The following is a 22,282-nucleotide window of genomic DNA, read 5'->3' as shown; positions in this document are numbered from 1 at the left end:
GCCTCCATTCGGCGTCCTTTGCTACCCGTTCCTGACCCACGGCACAAAATATTTTAATGCTCAACAATCGTCTTCGGGCACCGAGCCGACCGTGCGAGGGCTGAAAGGCCAGTCAAGGTCGTTAAACACCACCACATATATGCTGCAATTGTTTGCACCTGTCCTAAGTCAGGAATCTAATCTAATGTTCAGTGGTTGTCGTCTGTTTATGTGGTTCATAAGTGTTTCTCGTTTTTCGTTTTAAATAAAGATTAGACCGTTGGTTTTTAAAGGTTTTGCACTAGTAATTTTTGGGGCCCTTTATAGCTTGCTGTTCAGTGTGAGCCAAGGCTCCGTGTTGAAGACCGTACTTTGACCTATAATGGTTTACTTTTATAAATTTTGACTTGACATTCGAACCACATCTTCTTATATCTATCCTTACTTGTAGCTGTTTTCGACTTGATCAGATGGGAGGTTACTTATTTTTCTTTTAATTGGATTGCATATTTATTTCTTTGTTGTTAAAAATATCGGTGAAAAATAACCGTTTTATTATACTTCAATGTAATTGATTGCTTGGAATTAAATTTGGCTACGACTAATGTTTTGTCTTACAGCGACTGTGCAAAATGCAGGTAAGTTTTCATAACATAGTTAATGTAACTGCAATGATATATACGTGTAATCGGTTACATTTAAAGGATTAAATTCTAGCTTAAATTTTTTTTTTATTTGAGACTACGTAAGTTTTTTTTTTCGCAGACGATTGTATTGCCAACAATGTCGTTTGACCACCAAAAACGTTTTTTTTTGAAAAAAAACGAATAAAGTTAGTTATTCGCTTAAGTTTGTTTTTTTTTTGTGAAAGGAAACGGAAGGACACAATAAATTAATGAAGTGTTGTTTTCATTTTTACAATGTTTCACGAAGAAAATTTTCTGGATAAGTTATTTCCTCTAAAACAAATAACTCCATTTATCCGAAATTTCTATGAAATTGAAGATCTGTTTATAGGAAAATAATATACAGGGAGATCAGCTGTGGAGTTGATAACCATCCCAGTAGTCTAAACTTCTTTGTTGACATGAATTATCATTGATATTATATAGTCATAATTATAAACTAACTGTTTACAAAACTTCGAATTTTTGAAATACTAAGGGATTTCTGCATCATGAATTGATTACTTTAGCTGTATTTGGAAAAAACTTTCGAGAAACTTTTAGGAAATTTTGGTCCTCATTGCTCTTCAACTTCGTACTTTATTTGGCTTTATAAGATATTTTTTAGATTCGAGCGTCACTGATCGGTCTTATATCGACGAAACGCGCGTTTGACGCAAACACAAAATTTCAATCCTGATATATAGTCTATGATGAGGTTATTCAAGAGATATACATGTATATGTGTCTTCCAGTTTTCGAGGTAGATTTCAGGGTGTAAATTTTGTCGCATATTGATTTTATATTCGCGATATTACGGGTGCATGCATTTTTGTTCGAATTTTAAAATACCACGAACAGCAGTTGTATGTTTACTTTTCGTTCAATGTTTTTTTTTTGTTTTTTTTTTATCTGGTGGTTACTGGTAAATCAACATGTTCGATTTTAGCTAAATTGTATTTCTTGTGATTATCGTTTCAATCAGTTAAGTTTTCAAACCAAGACCATTAAATCTAGAGATCGTATATGCAAGGACCAAAATACAGAGGTTCAAATTGTCAAGATCTTTTTTATTTAAATGCTTTATAAACAGAATAAAAGGTATCTGAGGTAAGTCAAGAGAAAAAAATAACATAGTCAAATAAAAGTCTACCTAATTCTTCACAGAAAAGAGTAGATTGAACAACATGAACATTACACACCAAACACTTTATGTTTCGTACTTCTTATGTAACAATTAAAAAAGAAAACTTCTTGTTTTACTGCAATTGAGAAAATAAATGAAAGTTCTGTAAAAAGGCCATGATTCAAGTGTATTGATTACTGTGATTTAACTGTTATACTATTACTGATTATTTTTTAATGGGTGAAATGAGTGTTTTAATTGAAAAAGCCAAATAATACTTTTATGTGGAATCAATTCAATTAGTAAAATCCTCATTATAAAAAAGATTTTTGTAAACTTGTTTGTATTTTCTTTTTTCAGGAGAAACATGTATCATGTTTACAGAGGAAAAGTGTATGAATGAATAAAAGAAAACTTATCATATTGACGTAATCTATATGTACTATAAGGAAATATACTGACCTTATTAATGTATTGAAATATGTCTGTAAAATATGTTCCATGGGAAGCAAATTTATTAAACCACTACATATATCGAAATATTCATTGTGCAACTTTCAAACATTTATAATGTGAAACATATTCGAGCATATTTTTACCAATGGCTTCATATTATACAAATCCAATTTGTAAAATATTTTGGCAACTTAACTCAAATGACGTGTATTTTCAAAATTATTTAATCGATTGCTAGTAAATGGAAATTTTTATATGAATTTGGTAGGTCTGAAACGATACCTGTTGTCGATATTCACATAATTTTGCATTTGCGCTAAACCTAGTAAGGTTGAAAATCCCCCAGGCAAAATTAATCAAATAATTGTTCAAAATTATCAAAACGAAACAACAGAAATAAAAATATCCCCTGTATCATACATAATGAGAATCTATTTCTAAATATATAGAAAAAAACATACTAAATAAGAAATACAATAACTTTAACAGTTTAATTATGTTTTCGACATAACACATTAAACAATAAAATTTAGTTATAATACAACATGCATAATCAAACTTCAAATATCAAATGGAAAAAGGAAAACAAATATTTACATTATAAACTCATCATAGATACCATGATTGTGGAGCATGTAATACTATGAGGAAAAGTTCTTTATCCAGGCAAAATTTGATAACACTAATATTGTAAAGAACACAAAATCACTAAGTGAGAAAAAGAAAAATTAAAAAATGTACGGAATTAATGCTTTTCTTTCTGGTGGATAACTTGGGAAGTGTTCCTTGTACCATGAATGTGTGATGATAGCAGAAATGACTTGATTGCATACAACAAATGCCCACGCGTATAGTAATATCTCGTGTTGACCAAGGAACAATATGTTCAGGGAGGTGTAGATGATGATTTCTAAGAGGTAATGTGGACATGAAACCAGTCTGAATAAATCTCCATGAGGTATGTGATGGGCACGGTCTTCCACATGGCCTGAAAAATTTATATTACATCAATATAAACAATTGTAAATGAAGAAATTTACAGTCTATTCTAATTTACATCAACAACACTTTATATTATGAGACTAATTGCTTTTTCATGTTTCATTGTTCAGTGGTAGTTCGAGTGCAAGGGGTTAGGATTTGTTCTCGCAAGGTCAAAACAAATACTTCACAATTTTCATTTGCAGCTCCTCATCTGCGCATGTTGGATTTGGGAGTAATACCAAAGATTGGTCGGATCGGAGCCAAGTGTTTTGTGAACTATTTACCTTGTAATGTAACACGTTCAAAATCCGACTCGGTTTCATCTACCAGGAATCATGCTTCATATCCATATCACAACATCTTGTAATAATCCTGATTTGTATGTAACAATTACCACTAGACGTTAAGCTCTAATCAATTCATCCGTCCATATCAAGGATGGATGCAAAACACCACTTTTATTAAGATGGAAACCTAGCATCATACTTGCACAATTTATTGCTCTATATTTCTGTTGAATTTAAAGTCAGTTTGAACAATTTATGATATCTTTATCTCTGCTATAAAAGTGTTTTATTTATAAAAAAAAATCAGTTAATTCAAATCTTAGATTTCACTACAAATCACATGCATACCGAACCAACTGAAAAATAGTCCCGCCATAAGAAAAATATCCTTGTGAGTTTCATGGTCATCATTTTTAAAATCTGCATAACAAAATCTTAAGTTATTTTCGTTTGTCTACCAAATACTTCAATGAGCATTAAGTGAACAAACTTTTAATCAAGATGCATAACATGAAGCAAAATTCAGCACGTTACCTACTGGAACTTTATATACAAAGCACATCCAGTTCACATATAAAAGTACGTTTGTTTTTAATGTTCCCACATAGCTCTATATTTTAACAAATAGTTTGTTACATATTTTTGTTTAAATGATTTGTTAACTTATTTTTTCTAAATTAAAAGATTCAGACACAAAAATCATATCTACATTTCAAACAATAAAACGCAATGCATAGTTATAGAGTTATTCACATTTGAAAATATATTGTATCAGTGACAATACCAATAATAAATTTCCTGTTATCTTTTTAAAATTCCTATGTTTCAACTTGTGTTTTTCCGTTATGATATAAGCTATTCTACAATGACATATTAAAATTGTATTGAAAAACGTTTTTTGCAAATTTTTAGGTCATCAATTTATGTAATTGTGGTAAACCTAAAGTTACCTGTCTGTTCTGCTATTCTATGGTGTGCTCTCCAATATTTTATATTTTATTTTTTTTTCATATTTGCTCTCGAACGTACGTCATGAAAATTATTCTTAAAACAGATGCGGAATGCATGTACATAGTTCTAGATGCATTTTACTACATAAAATTGAGAATGGAAGTGGGGAATGTGTCAAAGAGACAAAAACCCGATCAAAGAGCAGAAAACAGCGGAAGGCAACTAAAGGATCTTCAGCACAGTTAAAAAAAACGGTGGCGGGCTTCAGCTGGCACCTAGATCAAAAATGTACCACTGGATTTGCGTCACCATTGAGGGACTATTAGTTTCTTGATAGCACCATGTTCCAAGTAAACAATGGTTCTACATTGGCATGATTCAAATAATATATTTGTCTAAATATCAAGTTTATAAATTATGTAAAAGGACTGAAGCTAATGCTGTAGCCACTCATCTTTGAGAGGGTTGATGTCCACAAATTTCTATATAAGATAATGCCTGTACCAAGTCAGGAATATGACAGTTGTTGTCCATTCGTTTGATGTGTTTTATCTTTTGATTTTGCCATTTGATTAGGGACTCCCGTTTTGAAATTTCCGCGGAGTTCAGAGTTTTGGTAATTCTACTATTTTCCCAACCTTAACAGTCATGCTGTTCCAACTTCCACAGTGTACCTGTTTTGCTTAAGCCATTTTAGTTTGTGTTCTCTCCAGTTTTAATTAAAAAACATTCGTTTTACAACCGGAAATATTTTTTTTATTCTTATTACTTTCTCATATAACTTAATAAAATTCATACATACCACTTTTGTCCTGTCTCAATTTGGCAAATATCTTATTGATTCTATTCTGTTTATAACTTGCCCAAATAAATATGGCAACAGCTAAGGTGTCAAACCACTGTACAGGTAAAGTATCTAAAATATAGAAATAGTTTGTCAAAATAAGAAATCATAAACATGGAATTTGAGCTAAGACAACTTAAGCGAACCTACAGCGTCATGACAGTTTCTTTCCCAACACCATATTAAACTTCCCACAAAGATATATTTTTCGCATTAATCTCCTTTGAGGTCTAAATGAAAGCTATTAACAATTGATGACGCCAACGATCTGAAAAACCCCAAGCCTAATTCTCATAAGAGACGAGACAAAAAATACTGTAATTGTGCTAAAGGTTTACTCATGCTCTTCATTGTTTCTTAATATATGGTTCTAATAAAGTTCCATGACATTTAATAATTCGTAGCTACAACCCCCTTCCCTTTCATGAATGTGACCTACCGAATTAGACTATTTACCGGATTTGTAATCACATAAGCAACACGACGGGTGCCACATGTGGAGCAGGATCTGCTTACCCTTCCGGAGCATCTGAGATCACCCCTAGTTTTTGGTGGGGTTCGTGTTGTTTATTCTTTAGTTTTCTATGTTGTGTCATGTTTACTATTGTTTTTTTCTGTTTGTCTTTTTCATTTTTAGCCATGGCGTTGTCAGTTTGTTTTAGATTTATGAGTTTGACTGTCCCTTTGGTTTCTTTCGTCCCTCTTTTAATATGATTGTTTGTATCCCAGTGACACTTACCAAGCTTTATCTTAGTTTCTGGTGCCTGGCACAATACAGAAATGCCAACAAAAGCATAGAACATTAAACCAACAATGTATATAACCAAGCTCATCGTACTGCGTGAATAACTGCTGACATAGACACATTCTATAAACCTTCTGATTACTTGTATCTCTATCATGGTAACTGCTAATAGCACTGATAATGGAGAAATCTGACCTGTAAAGATTCAAAGAAATATTTATCGGCAATGCGAAAAACAAAGCAATAGTTTTAAAAGCTTGATTTTCTATCTGTTTGGACCATGTTCGTGATGACCTATGACAATCCGTTCGGTTACTTTATACAGACTAAGTAAAAATAAGTATGTAATAAGCTCTTTTCTTAAAAACTCGACTATAATCATTTCAATTGAACTCATATGCTCAAGCAGTATTAAATTAAGAAATAATTGATGCAAGCTATACTTTATTGTAGTTTTTACATGGGTAGGCATTATATTCGTGATTTTTTTTTGCCCGAGCGATAGTGAGGGCTAAAATAACACGAATATAATGCATGTAGGCTCTTCCATGAACCTCCCATTTTTATTTGTAAAGAAGCAAACAACTGGCACTGTATTTTTTCAGAGGGAGGAGTTTGAACAGCCATCATGAACGGTTATCGTATCTAGGTCAAATATGTCAATTTCGAAATGCAACACATTAATATCATAATAAATGATTTAGTAACAACATGTGCATCATTTAAGAGTTTGGAAGTGTTTTATGTTAATGAAATATATAAAATGCATGCCAATTTGATAAAATTCATCATTCTGCAGTAGTCAATATACGCATGTGCAAACAAATTGTATTGGATTAAGAGCATTGGTTTGTTCACAAAGCGAAAGAAGCACGTCATATCATGCATATTAGAATGATGTTTATAAATCTTCCAATTTCATCAGACAAAGTGAATGCAAGACGGTTTGATGTTGTTTATGTTGGTCCTTGATTATTGTATAGCTATATTGTTCTTTATGTTTTACCTTTGAGTTATATTGTTCCTATTATAGTATAATAAGAGCATTTAGACCACAAAAAATTACCGAATTCCAAGCTTAATTTGAAAAGGACAAGTCCATAAAAATTGACACAACCAAATCATTCGACCATATTGTACATCAAAAAGTGAGAATTTTGTTTTGAAGTAACATCAAAAGTTGATAGTTATATCATTTGTCCTATATACACAACACTGTATTCAAATCAATATTGAAATCCACGTTAACTTGTTGTTCGTAACAATTTGGGTTAGCATTTTTGGTAAACTGAATCACAGTTGAATTGCAAAAATCATTCATTAATAAACATAATTTCGTAAATTAAAATAATTGGCATATGTATTTTTCTATGTTGTGATGTTATGCTATTGTTTCAGAAAAGGGAGAAGGTTTGGATCCATTAAAACGTTTAATCCCGCTGCAAATATTTGCACCTGTCCTAAGTCAGGAATCTGATGTACAGTAGTTGTCGTTTGTTTATGTAATTTATACGTGTTTCTCGTTTCTCGTTTTTTCCCCCGTTTGAATGGTTTTACACTAGTAATTTTGAGGCCCTTTATAGCTTGTTGTTCGGTGTGAGCCAAGGCTCCGTGTTGAAGGCCGTACATTGACCTATAATGGTTTACTTTTTTTAAAATTGTTATTTGGATGGAGAGTTGTCTCATTGGCACTCGCACCACATCTTCCTATATCTATATGAGCAAATCTACGATTATTGTGGGCTAAATATACTATATCTCAAGTGATAACAAATGCAAGAAGAAAACACTTTACTTCAAGTATTAAAGTCCCACACCATTGAATAAAACAAAAATTAGGTAACAACTTCCTCTTAACACTCAGTGTACCGGAAACCATAGGATTGGTTACGCACAAAAATAACTTTGAAAAATGAATGTCCAACAGGATATAAATGTATGACTATCTTCAATTGTTTTAGTGGTTTTAGTTTTCTGAAAAAGCTTAAATAACTTTTCAATTGAATTATTTTGTAAATCAATACTCTCAGCAAGCTGTTTAGGCAAACATGTGGCATTGGCGGTTCAGAATAGAATGTATTTTTTTTTTAATTTTAAGCAAAGTCAACATGATTTAATAAAGTAATGTCATATTCTTTTATTTTAGTCTTTAGTCATTATCAACTTTTCAGGGTAATTGTGCAAGTGAGAAAAACACTACTTTTTAAAGTTAAGCTCAGAGAAATAATAATATTAGCAACCATTACATGTATTATTTATATTACTATTTGTGTGTTTTTTTGTTTTTTTTTCCTAAATATTTTTTGATGTGATGTATTTTTAAACCAAAAATGGTTCCTGATGCCAACTATCAACATACAGTATAATAGTGAAGACTGTATGTATGTTGACCTTCAGATGTCTTTTAGATATATATGTCATTGTGTTCCTGTCTCATTCGCATGCATCCAAGTTTCAACATCTATGTTAAGTAATATTCTCTATTATTGAAAACAATTTATAATTGAAATACTTAACACAAGTTTGTTTTTTTTAACTTGGAAAAAAAGAATTTTGGTAAATAGGAATAAGGACTAATATAGTGTACTTAAGATTGAAAACAATTTGTCAGATTCAGTCCAATATTCAGATCAGCTCATAGGCTACTTGCCTATAGTTCTCCAGATAGACTGGTTTTATTGGAAAATTAAAAAGAAATTAGTCTAAAAGTTTAACAAATAATCATGACATTTCTCAAACTTGTTAGATTTCCAGGATAATTTGAACCACTGGCAGTACCACTATTGTAACTTTTATACATGAGATATATTACCTGATTCAGAATGTCCTAACATGTCCATGATATATTTAATAGCTAATGGCCAGGTCCCACTATACAGATATGTGTTTATTGTTGCCAACATCACTAAACTGTTACATACTATCCCACAAAAGTAAAAATGACTGAACCACCTGAAAAAAAAATATTTGTTTTTCTTTTATTGTTTTGCACATAAATCAAGCCATTAATTTTTCTCCTTTGTTTTACATTTGTCATTCTTGGGCTTTTCTAGCTTGCTACGTAAGGGGTTTTCAATTGTTGAAGGCAGAATGATGAACTATAAATGCTAATCTTCTAGGTCATTTGGTCTCTGGTGGATGTTGTCTCATTTGAAATCCTACCACATCTCCTTATTTTTTCATTTATATACAAAAGTATCGAGATATGTGTATTTGACAGTTGAATATGTACAGTTTTAATGTTATTTACAGTTTTTGTACTTGTTCTTGGTTTACATTCATGACATTATATTCATCAAGTAGTTTACACAAAATCATATTGTAAACAAATTTAAACTATATTTCCAGATCAATTCAATTTAAAAATAATCTTAATCTACATGTACAAATATATTAGATACATGTACATATACATCACTAATCTGAGACTACTATAGTCTCAGCACTAATTAAAAGTGATGTCCCTTCGATTTTAGTTTAATAGTAGGCACCCCCCCCCCCCCCCCCCCCCTCGTGTAGATGTTGTGAAATAATGAATATACAACTGTCAAGAGCAAGCTGAAATATATAAGTTAAAAAAAAATCTGCCGGACGGGTATAAATCGCCGAAAATAACTAACTGGACTTACCTTTTTGGTACAAGATAAAATGAATGTTCGTCTTGGTGTAGTCCATAACCTGTTAATCCTCGGCCTTTTCCAAATAGATAAAGTGTTGGAATAAGGATAGATTTTGATAACACCAAAATGTACCCAAAAATGATGGCAAGCATCGCAATTAACCAACAAGCACTCAAAAACAACATGTTTGCGATTTTTGTTCAAGCTGTTTCGTTAGGAAGTAAATAAACAACGTGCCCTTTTTTAACCCGTAATTGTAAAGTGTAGAAACAATTCCGGAGAGTTTCCGTAAAAGTATTCACACTGCAAACTTCGCACAGAAAGTGACAAGTCATGAAAATCATTAACTATTTAGTCAAGCGGCTTAGGCGAGAAGAACAACCACGATGAGCAGTGCGAACCTAATACTGCATACATGATCATCTTTAAAAGGTCCCGGAATACAGCCATTTGAAAACGGCCCAAATAAATCTTTATATTTATAATGCAGAACAACGCGTGGTATTTAAAACATTATGCATGTTTGAACTTTAAGCGATTTCTCGAAGACCTCTTGTCAGAATTTTTTTTAAAATATTGTTGATAATAACATTTTTGTTTGGTTAAAATGCATTGAAAATTTATATTACAAGTACTAGGGTCACATGCAGGTTGCCCAATCAAGAACTATCACCAACTTTTAAAAATAACTATGGCTCTATTAAACCCCCCCCCCCCCAAAAAAAAAAAAAACGTCCGAAAAAAAGATATACATACATGTATGTATGTTACCTTATTTACCGTTGATGATTAAATGATCATTATGTTTGATCTGAAACTATACAATCTTTAATTTATAAAGATATATATATGTAATATATATTATTGTAATATCTTCTTATTGTAATATCTACCCTGAAACTATGTATTTGGTTTATGAGAATAAAGATCATTCATTCATAATTGTGTTTCGATATTATATTCATTTTGTGATATGCCATTCCGTGTGTTTTTGTTTATGCATGTTTTGTCAGCTTGTTGTTCATTATAACGATAATCTAAATTTTAAAAATCCCAAATTTTAAGCGAAATAGGAGTCCGTTAAGATTGCATTTTGTTATTAAGCATATATGCTTAAGTAAAATATTTCGTTTATTAAATAAAATGTGGCACTCCAATTACATGTATTGCATGGAATATAAATGGAAATCCCAATATTTTTTTAAACAGATATCTAGTTCAAAAGAATAAAATGTGAGCCATTTTTTTTTAAAGAAAACTCACGACAGTCACGTGTATTGATTGGGTAATTTTAATACACAAGCAAATTTGTTGAATGGACAAAATGTTATCATTCATGTTTTAATAAGACAGAACCGTGAGTTATTGTCCCCAAATATGAACATTAAAGTACCCAAAAGACTGAAGGTCACTACATTTACAGGAATAGACAATAAGGAAATAAACCAATTTATTATAATTTTAGAATTTTCAAAAATGAGGAAGGATATATTCTATTGTGTTAGGTGTTATAGAACCTCATCACTTGACCACGTATTCAAAATATCACATGAAAAATTAACTCCAACGTATTCTTATTTGAAAATATTTGGCTGCAGATGTTTCGGTTATTGTTTTGATATCATTTTAACAAATGGATCATGCCACTCATGTCCCATGTGGTCCTTGTGCGTTTAAGAATATCAGACGAAAATCTGTCGTATGGTGCCCTGCATGTGGCGAAGGATTATGTGAGAGCTGTTTACACCACCACAAGGCTTCTGCTGCTTCCAGAAAACACAAAGTTGTCGTGAAAGATTTACAACGAGTACCGTCTGTATTGTTTTCTATGAGACAAACTTGTCCTGATCACGGACTCACCTTTGACATGTACTGCGATATTCATGAAATTCCTCTTTGCAGTAAATGCATTGCAGATCATAAAAAGTGTTTACGGATGTTACCTATTTCGTATGTATCAAGAAATTCGAAGTTTTCAACAAAGCTTTGGGATATTGAGCATGGAATAGCGCACGTGTTGGGGAACATAGAAGAAATTATCAGAAAGAAGGAAGATAACCTGGAGTCTATCGGAGATGAAAAGTCAAACATTGAAACTGAAATTACAAATCTTCGAGAAAAAATTAATGGCTATCTTGACAATCTTCAGGATAAAGTTTTGAATGACATCTCTGTAATTTATTCAAAATGTTCCATGGATACTGAAAACTTTTTAAGTAAAATTGAAGCAAGAAAACGGAATATTGAATCTATTGCTCAAAATATCACATGCATACGCGAATATGCCTCCGACTTACAAACATTTTTACTCACGCAAAAGTTAGAGTCAGATTTTGCAAAAGAACAGGAAAGTTTTGTCTCTGATTTATCAGATGCCGATTTAGAAGAAATTGATATCCACGTATCTTTCAATTCTAATATATTTTCTACTCTTACTGCCATAACCAGCTTAGCTGATATTGATGTTATAAGGTACCAGTCTACCATGTCAAAGTTGAAAAAAGACATCCAAGACGAATGTTCTGATGCCAATAGGAGTCCTCTGGCAAACATCCGGTTACTTTCTAGAACACCTATTGTAACACCACGTGACCCGCAGCTGAAATTTCTTAGAAACTGCGTTATCCTTGAGAACAAAGAAATACTTTTCACGGACGATTCAGAAAACAGAAGATTGGTTTGGTTCAATGCGGATGGTTCTCATAAAAGAAATATAGAAATGAGATCGGAACCATACGATTTAGTCAACCACGAAAGTAATAAGGTAGCAGTAACGGTACCAAGGGAGAAAGCCATTTTCATGTTTGACTTATCCAAGAACAAAATGGCTGGAAAAATCGTTACAAAAAACTTTTGTTATGGGCTTTGCTTTTGTGACAACAAATTTGTCGTTTCAGTTTTAGACCAAGGAATTCAAACTCTTGATATCTATGGAAAAATTCTACAAACAGTGCCAATGAATGTTGAAAAAATCTGCAACATTCATACCAGCCAGGACAAACTTTATTATTCTGAATATGATTCCAGTACAGTCACGTGTTCTGATCTATACGGTAATTGTATTTGGAAGTTTCGCCATAAAGATTTCACTGGTCCATTATCAATTTGCACTGACATTTGTGGTAATGTCTATTCTGTTGGATATGACACAGACAATTTAATTGCCATATCACCAGATGGTAAAAACTGCGTCTTCCTTCTCCAAGAAAAAGACAAATTATTTGGACCCACTGGACTATATTTTCATAAGAAAACTAAACAGTTAATAGTGTGCAGCAGATTTGACGGACAGGCTGTTATGTATGATTTAGTCACATAGTATAACTTTATTCTCTAGAAAACATTTATAATTACTTAACATTGTAATTTCATAAATGTATAATTGTAGTTTTCAAAATACAAATTATCATTAATTAGAGTCTAGTTTTTGTTGGATAATCTTATTAATACCAATAATAGATACTTCAGTAAATACTCCTTTATTACTTAGTATACGTTTGATACACTGTAAAATTCTGTAAATACTAAACACGAAAAAAGTTGAAGCAATAAATGAAAATCAATCTTTAAAAGTATACGTGCAGTAATATGTTCTCAGTGTTCCTTTACACCCATTTCTGTGGTTTTTAACAATCAATACTTAGACTACAACTGTCAAAGACGGCATTTGAAAATGCTGGTTTTTATACGCCCGTCAAAATTTTGACGGGATGTATTATGGTATACAAATGTCCGGTGTCCGTCCGTCCGTCTGTCTGTTCGTCTGTCTGTCCGGCGTAAACATGTCGCACCGTTACTTGAGAACGACTTATCCAAATTTCATGAAACTTAATATAGTTGTTTCCTATGATGGTCAAGTGATCTGTATACTTTTTGGTGAAAATATGATTTAAACTTTTTGAGTTACGACACTTTGTAACTAAAAAAGGGGTGTGTTTTTTCACATGTCGCACCGTATCTCAAAAACTATTCTTGATTATTGCCTAAAACTTTACACAATTCTTTGTTATATTAATCTAAAGATCTGTATACTTTTTTGGTTTTGATTCAAAATTTTATTTTAGTGATATTTAGTTTTTTGTTAAAAAAAACCAGGGTAGGGGTTTCACATGTCCCGCCATGTCTCAAAAACAATATTATGGTTATTGCTTTAAACTTTCTCAGAAACTATTTATGATTATTGCATAAAACTTCCACACAAGACGTCGGGCGTATAATGCGCTCATGGCGCAGCTGTTTATTGTTGTACGCTATTATATATGATTTGTTTTATTCCAAGGGTCGATATTATAAGATAGATAAATGAGATCTCAATATTAAAAATAGTTTCACCCTGCTACATGGTCAAGTGCCTGTTAAAAGCCAAAATCAGCGTCACTGCGTTTAGTAGGCTTTTTAATTTTGATGCTTTATTTGCATCATTGAAATACAAGTTTGCTATTTATTAGGGATGTCAAAAGATCTGAAATAATCATGGACTCGGATACTCGGTCATGATACTCGATTACTCGCGAGTGTACCCGGACGAATCTTAAACGTCTATTGAAAAGTGATTTTAGGTGGAATGCAGTGTTTTTGTTATCACCTTTCATAAACATAAGAAAAATTTATTACAAACATAACGGGAGGGATTGTACCTGATATTCATATGATGAAGACATAATCTTTCAATCAGTTTAATTGAGGTCTGGAGCTGGCATGTCAGTTAACTGCTAGTAGTCTGTTGTTATTTATGTATTATTGTCATTTTATTTATTTTCTTTTGTTACATCTTTTGACATCAGACTCGGACTTCTCTTGAACTGAATTTTAATGTGCGTATTGTTATTGTTTTACTTTTCTACATTGGCTAGAGGTATAGGGGGAGGGTTGAGATCTCATAAACATGTTTAACCCCGCCGCAATTTTGCGCCTGTCCCAAGTCAGGAGCCTCTGGCCTTTGTTAGTCTTGTATGATTTTAAATTTTAGTTTCTTGTGTATAATTCGGAGTTTAGTATGACGTCCATTATCACTGTACTATTATGCATATTTTAGGGGCCAGCTGAAGGACACCTACGGGTGCGGGAATTCTCGCTACATTGAAGACCCATTGGTTGCCTTCGGCTGTTGTTTGCTCTATGGTCGGGTGGTTGTCGCTTTGACATATTCACCATTTCCTTTCTCAATTTTATAGCTTGGTCTTAAGTAAATATATGGTTTTTTTTTGTGTCAATTAAACAATGAATTACCGACCACCGTTTCTAAAAATAACCTATCATAATAGCAATTATTGTTTGTTTACGTTTTCATGAGCCCAGAGACTTATAATACAATTACAAAAATGTATATGAATGGACAAAATTCCAATAAAATTAAAAATATTTGCATAAGTCCGACAAAGAAGACTACATTTGTATCATCTGTTCCTGAGGAGTCGGTATTTTTTATATTACGACTTGTCCATTAATTTGTCAACAACAGTACTGGACTTCAAATTATTCAATGTGCTTTTTCGTGTCGCTCAGTCTTACTTTTTTGTGTGGTTTTTTTTTGTATTTTGCACTATCGTTTGTCTTATTTTCCTTTTTTTAGCCATGACATTGTCAGTTTATTTTCGACTTTTGGGTTTGAAAGTTGATTTCGTACTTTCGCCTATCTTCACATAGGTATTGATAGTTTTTGTTTTTGCATAACAGCGGAAGTAAAACAATAATTAATAAATGTTAAAGCACCGTTTCAACATTGAAAGAGATGAAATTATCATACTGATACAGTAATAAGTGATAATAAGTGTATTATTATCACCTATTACCTGTCGACTCTGAAATAATAAATATCATGATGAACGATTATAAGCAATTTCAAAATAGTTAAACTTAAATTAACATTACTTTCAATGATGAAGTATATGTAAGTGTTCTGACCATGTGTGTTAACCTTTGGGAGTCTATTTTATGGAAATTTGGCGAAAGGTTTATTTCAAATCTCACTACGAGCCTTAAATGAAATTTACATAAGATCCTGTATTGGGTAAAATTGTTTTTTCAAACATAAAATAGCATGTGTAATATATGAAGCATCCAACAGTGATACTGTTTTTTTTAACTTTTGATCATGATCTTGAATGACGTATAATATACACGAGGATCGCCAATTAATAATTTTCTATGTAATGAATCGCAAGCGCTTGTGGCCTGCCCCTTTTAAAAAATGTATTGATGTTAGCAGTATTTTTTTTTATGATCTTATCAATACGATTTAAAGTGATATATAAGTGATACCCGTGACTCTTATAGTCCTTATAGCCTTGTTGTGCTAATGCGGCGTAAAGCAACCAACAATCAATCAATCCAGCAAAACAAAAGTTGAGGGGCGTCAAATATCTAATAGTACAACATAGTATTTACAACTGGTTCCCCCCTCAGGCATCTGCATATGCACTAGTCTCTGTTTCCGAGACACGTACCTGGGCATCTGTCTTCATCACGTAAATATATATTGTCCCTTATTTGAATGGTTGCTTTTTATTACATAAATTATACAATTAAAATAGAATCAATGAAAGTATTTGAACGGAAGATGTGAAGGTATATATAAAGAAATTTGAAAGAGTAAAGTGTCGTTTAATCTGCATTTGAGTCACTCTTCTCACGATTATTATCTATGCAAAAAGTCAATAGTATGTCGTACCACAGTAATTATAGTTAATTTCAAACCTCAATTAAAATCGAATTTGCAACGTGTCAGGGAGTATGGTAAAGGCCAGTATAAAAACCGTCAGATATCAGAGTCAGCACAAGTGGGTGGACACCAAGCAACAAGGTAAGAAGCCACGGTTAAATCAAGTTGTGTGACGTTTCACTTTAACCGTTTTAATTCACAGTAATATTTCTACATTTTTCATGTTGTTTAATCTGACACATTATACGTTATATTTTGATATGTATCGAAAGTGAGCATCCGATATGAAACATTTGATGATGTTGCTGAAATCTGCCGAAGGTTTTCGAATACATTTACAATAGAATTATGATTTTTATCTAGCATGACGCATCTTTCAACTGCACTTTCATATTTTTTTATTTGAAATCATGAATGTGATACGATTAAGCAGACAATCATGTAACTTGTACTTGTACCACGAATGCCCTATAAATTGGATATTCCACGGGTGGATAAGCATCGCGCTTAATTATTCATTTGAACTTCCGTACCGATCATAAAATTAAATTTAAACCAACAAATTATAAATTGAACAAAGGAGTAAGTCCGGTAAGGGCCGATTTCGGCCTTAATTTTCAAGTTCATCTAACGAAAGATTTTAGTCACCTTTTAAACAGTTAAGTGTCTATTTCAATTGATTCAACTAGTTTATGTGAAAGATTTTAACTGATTAAGTTATTAAAAACGCTGCGATTCAAGCTTAAATATGAAAAATCTATCAAATATGCCAAAAATCGTCACTTTTTATATGGTTTTTGTCAAAAATGAAAGTGGCCGCATCCGTGTTCATCCTCAACCTTTATATATATTATGTATTATCATCAAATACAAGTTACATTTCAATATTATGAATGGATACGAATGCGGCCACTTTTATTGAAGACGGAAACCGTCTAAAATTGAACAAAAATGCTAAACTTGTGAAGATTTCAGTAATTTAGCATGACTTAATGATGCTATTACCCGTTATATGTGCATTGTATTGTCAAAAAACAGCCTATATTTATGTAGCAGAAGCAATCTACTTTTAAATAAATATCTTAACGATTACAGTGCACAATTTTCTACAACTGCTATAATTTGGAGCCAAAAAGGGGTCTTACTGAACCTACTCCTTTACAAATCAGAAAAGTTTTCTTAATTTTTTTACGATCTTCATTGCTAGAATTTGAATAGTCGAGTCTTTATATTTCATTCACAATGATAATGATCACTCTCCTTTACCGATAACTGATATATATATATGCAAAATGGCGTTTATTTATTCGTGTTGCACGCCTTCTTTATTATCGTCCTGTATTTTTTTTATGGTTTAGCTGTGATGGTAAAAAGTTCCGTTAATAAATTGAATGAGTTCTATAGACACATAAAAGAAAAATGCTGAGATACGATTGCCAATGAGACAACTCTTCACAAGAGACCAATGACACAGAAATAAACAAGTCAAACAACTATAGGTCACCGCACGGCCTCAACAATGAGCAAAGCCCATGCCGCATAGTCAGCGATAAAAGTCATAGTTAGAATACAAAAATACAAAGTGACGTTATAAGGAAACATGTTCATTTTTTTATTACTATCTTTTCAGAAAAATGAGGCTAGTACTGGCACTTGTGCTCTTGGTAGCTGCCATTCAATGCAGGCCGATGAATAATGACCAAGAGGTATGCATTTTTTACTTTTACAGGCCTCTACAATAACTTTTTTTTCAACTTGTCCAGTAGGACAAGTACATACCAAAACTTACTTGTCCGAATGAAATGGATACTTGTCCCAATTTTTTTTTTTTTTATCAAAAATAACCTTTTTACATCTTTAGTTGATTAAAGGAACAAAACGAATTTAGACAATAGAACAGAATTTGATGTATTTCTTTTGAAGTACAACTGAATCTAGTCATGTCACAGGACTTTGGTTCTAGTTTTCGTCAATGCTAGTGTCATCAGACTCTGCACATGAGGCACCATCTGATAGGCCTGTACACTCATTGGATTTGTATCCTGTTTTTTTTAAGTTGAAAAATTGATTGCCAATTAGACAACTCTCTGCAGGGACCAAATGACACAGAAATTTACAACTGTAGGTCACCATATTTCAAGTATTGTTTTTTTTCTACTAACTTATGATCAAATATACGGTTTTGTGAATTTTATGATAAATAAAAAAAATATTTTTGTGATAAATTACCGGTATGGTATTTATTAGAAGGAACAGAATAAGGTAGCAAATGAGGTACTGATTTGTATTGGTCCCATAATGTCTCCTGCCTTGCCAAACTGTCTTTCAATCATGTCTACTAAATATGTCTCCTACATTGCCAAACTGTCTATTAAACTTGGAGCTAAACCTGTCAAGGTAACGAACTGTCCTATAAAGTTTCCTTATCTACAAAGCGCATCATTGATTCGGATCAGTAAGACTGGATGCCGAGAATAGTATACCTTTTACCCTTTAAAAAGTACCTGACAAAGAACCAGTTAAAAATTATCAATTGCAAGTATACATGTTGAAGAAAAAGGTTTTGCATTTGAATAAACAGAATGCAGAAACATGTCAAATTAATATTTATTTTCTTGTTTCTTGTTTATAATTACTTTGCTCATCAAAGTTGAAATAAATGTATTTTCTGCAGAATAATTGTACTTGTCCCGACGGACAAGCTTGATACAGCTTTTACTTGTCCGACCTTTTTTCTCTCTGGTACCGGACAATCGGACAAGCGTTATTGTCGAGGCCTGGCCTTTTACTTATTTTCATCATTTTAATTTTTTCTCTCTCCAATGTTTCTTAAATTTCGGCTTTCCAAACTTATTTGGTCTATAATGAAAGGTATGGGGGGGGGGGGGGGGGGATACATAGAAAACACCAGTCAGCATTTTGGTGTTGACATCAATATCAATTATATGGTAATTTTTATGAAATTTACTGTTTGCAAAAGAATGAATTATTCGAAATACTTATAGGATTTTTTTCCGAGGCATAGATTACCTTCAACGTATTTGGCCCATTCTTTTTTAATTTCGGGTTCTCAATGCTTTTCACTTCAATATTTGTTTGGCTTTCTAACTTTTTTTTTTTTATCTAAGCGTTACAGTAGAGTTATATGTAGACGAAACGCGCGTCTGGCCTATCAAATTATAAGCTTTGATAACTATTACCACCCTTGTTAAATCATTGAAAGTATAATCTTTTATGTACCCGTTGCATTAACATGGAATCAACGTTCCAGTTGAGTGTAAATTGCCAATTCATGTATGATGTGCATGCACTAAAAATAAGATTTCAGCTTCGTCAGAAAAAGTTAACTTTACCCGGTTATTGGCATTAGTTTATGTTCTTTTGGTTTTCATACTGTGAAACGTTTTAATTTTGAGCGTTCCCGACATTTGGCCGCGAGGGTAATACCGTAGCTATTGTATGATTTCCGCGTAAAACTTGTCATGGGCACAGCAATCTTTATCATTTTTCCACACTAGTGGCTATCCCGAAGGTTTCGACCGCCGATCAGCCAATACTTTTTGAATTATATGATTGTACAAGACTTAGGTTGCAACCTCTAAATCAAAGTAGAGATAAGAAGGTTTTCAAAGTTCTGTAAAGACCCTTGTGGTTTTTATGCTCTTCAACGTTTGATATTTTAGGTTTTCAAAACCTTTGGTCATCAGCACATATGCTGAATGCTATTCCGGAAATACATGTTGTGCATGCGCACAGAAATCTGTACCATATTTACTTATTTTTGTCCATAGTCAATTTGTTTGTATTGAATATCTTTCGCCTCTCTTTTACAGTTGTTTTTAAATTTTTTGTTAACAATGAATGTTTCCTTTATTTCTTTGTTTATTTCAGAGAAGAGACTCGAAAAATGAAGTACAAAACTCCAACGAAAAAGGGTACGTAGAAAAACGTAATTAAGGAGGGTCGCGGGTACAAGATTTTTAGAAAAAAATCAAACATTTTTTTTCATTGCAAATTTTATGTATTACCTGAAAGTCATAAGAAACCTCAAATTGAAAAAAAAATCATTCATATGTTTTTATTAACTTAATGGATAGTTTTCTACGGAGCCCCGCTAGGGACATGCAAAGAAAAAAAAATATATTGTGCGCACAACTTAAATAAATTGTGCGCACAAAATAATATAGTGTGCGCACAAAATAATTTATTGTGCGCACAAAATAATATAGTGTGAGCACAACTTAAATATATTGTGCGCACAACTTAAATATATTGTGTGCACAACTTAAATATATTGTGCGCACAACTTAAACATATTGTGCGCACAACATAATATCGTGTGCGTTAAATTCTTTGACATTACACATGGTACGGGGCTTCAATGCATCCTTTTTAAAGTGACAGAATGGAGAAATGCATAAGGTTTTCTTTTGAAATGGGGCTAGATTACATGGAAATACTCTAGCAAAAAATCATCAGTGCATTTGTATCGACTCCTGACATGAATACTGAATAATTTACGTTTATTTCGTCTGAAACTTGCTTTACCAACAGATGCGTCGGAAGCCTCCACTTTATATCAGAGTTTATTGGAACGGTTTGAAACATACTTGGCAATAGAGCGAGGACACTATCGAACCTATTTAGACTTTCTTGTAACAAATATACAACAACTACATGTATTACTACTGTATTTGCACTTATGCATTATACTTTATTTCTGAAAATCTCAAGATTTTTTTGATTGACACAAGACTGACATGTTCCTCAATTCACGGCTTTGATTTTGTTATGCTCCGTCGACGATAGAGATGGCCATTATATTTAGAAGTCTTAACGTCCGTTCATCCGTCCGTCTCTGTTTATGGTTAATGATTTGGTTATAGTTTATGATGAAGTTTTAGTGTCATTAATTTAAATGAATAATATGGTTTCTTTAAAGATATCATTGTAAAAGTGAAGAGTAAGTCAAATCCACTGAAAACTGAATACACGTACACAAGTTTTTTTTATCATTAAAGATGATTATGTTTGTTCATGATTAAGTACGGTTTTGACCCAAAATGTACTGTTCGTTATTGAAATGTGACGGTGTGTTCAGTCTCAGAAATTCACCATGAAGTTGTGATCAAATAGAGATAAAACTGAGTACATATATAAATCAAAAGATGCAATATGAGTGCCAATGAGACAGCTCTCCATCCAAATCATAACTTATTAAAAGTTAACAATTATTGGTTATAGTACGGTCTTCATTACGGAGCGTTGGCTCACACCTAACAGCAAACTATAAAAGGCCCAAAATGACTGTAACAAAACGATAAACATATATGAACCACACCAATAAACGACTACCACTGAATTACAAGTTTCCGACATAGAACAATATGCTAACTATGATTTAGAATTTTTTTAAGAGTTGTGTACAAATGGTCAAGCTATAGATTCATTCTGATTAAAAGAAGAGAGGTCACTGATAGTATCTATTTTTGATCGAATTCATTATACAATTTGACAGAATATTGTTCGTATTCATTATGAAACTGACATGTTACGAAGCAATTTAGGAATAGGCAATGAAAAAGTATTCCTCATTGGTATATTTTGAAAACAAACGAAACAATTTTGATTCAATTTTTCCAAATATGGTCCGTTTTGGGGCATCATTTATTCAAAAACTTGTGGCCCGATATATCGCGATCGATGCGAGTACCAATGAGACAACATAATACATATACACCATAGCTCATACAAATACGGGTTATATTATTCTCTTATATTTTATGATGGTATGATACGCAACCCCTAACGGGAGGGATTGTGCTTGATATTCAAATAATTAAGATAGTCATAATCTTTCAATCAGTTTAATTGAGGTGTCGAGCTGGCATGTCAGTAACTGCTAGTAGTCCTTTGTTAATTTATGCATCATTGTCATTTTGTTAAGTTTCATTTGTTACCTAT

The 22,282-nt window shown here is 32.4% G+C and overlaps 2 protein-coding genes and 1 long non-coding RNA gene across 3 annotated transcripts; 2 read left to right on the top strand and 1 right to left on the bottom strand.

Moving 5' to 3' along the window:
• The first annotated feature begins 521 nt into the window (after positions 1-521).
• On the top strand, positions 522-2,250 carry LOC139519027 (uncharacterized). The gene is made up of 2 exons (XR_011663503.1): positions 522-617; positions 2,131-2,250. It is a non-coding gene; the product is annotated as an uncharacterized lncRNA (long non-coding RNA).
• On the bottom strand, positions 1,697-9,925 carry LOC139519025 (polyprenal reductase-like). Its single transcript, XM_071310741.1, has 5 exons — positions 9,667-9,925; positions 8,850-8,989; positions 6,032-6,232; positions 5,251-5,364; positions 1,697-3,214 (listed from the first exon to the last, which is right to left on the bottom strand). Exons 1-5 carry the CDS (start codon positions 9,840-9,842, stop codon positions 2,955-2,957), a joined length of 891 nt encoding a protein of 296 aa, XP_071166842.1. The 5' UTR covers positions 9,843-9,925; the 3' UTR covers positions 1,697-2,954.
• Positions 9,926-11,290: 1,365 nt separating this feature from the next.
• LOC139521267 (uncharacterized) lies at positions 11,291-12,976 on the top strand. The gene has a single exon (XM_071314736.1). It carries the CDS (start codon positions 11,291-11,293, stop codon positions 12,974-12,976), a length of 1,686 nt encoding a protein of 561 aa, XP_071170837.1.
• The last annotated feature ends 9,306 nt before the right edge of the window (positions 12,977-22,282 follow it).

Source organism: Mytilus edulis, chromosome 4, assembly GCF_963676685.1.
Source record: "Mytilus edulis chromosome 4, xbMytEdul2.2, whole genome shotgun sequence".
NCBI classification, from domain to species: Eukaryota; Metazoa; Mollusca; class Bivalvia; order Mytilida; family Mytilidae; genus Mytilus; species Mytilus edulis.
Note: the sequence above shows the minus strand (reverse complement) of the source record. Positions and strands in the feature narration are given on the sequence as shown.

Coding starts and splice junctions, on each gene's coding strand:
- LOC139519025 (XM_071310741.1), bottom strand. CDS start 9,842: ATGTTGTTTTTGAGTGCTTGTTGGTTAATTGCGATGCTTGCCATCATT. Junction 8,990..9,666: donor TTTTATCTTGTACCAAAAAG/GTAAGTCCAGTT, acceptor TTTTTTTTTCAG/GTGGTTCAGTCATTTTTACT. Junction 5,365..6,031: donor AGAAACTAAGATAAAGCTTG/GTAAGTGTCACT, acceptor TCTATATTTTAG/ATACTTTACCTGTACAGTGG.
- LOC139521267 (XM_071314736.1), top strand. CDS start 11,291: ATGGATCATGCCACTCATGTCCCATGTGGTCCTTGTGCGTTTAAGAAT.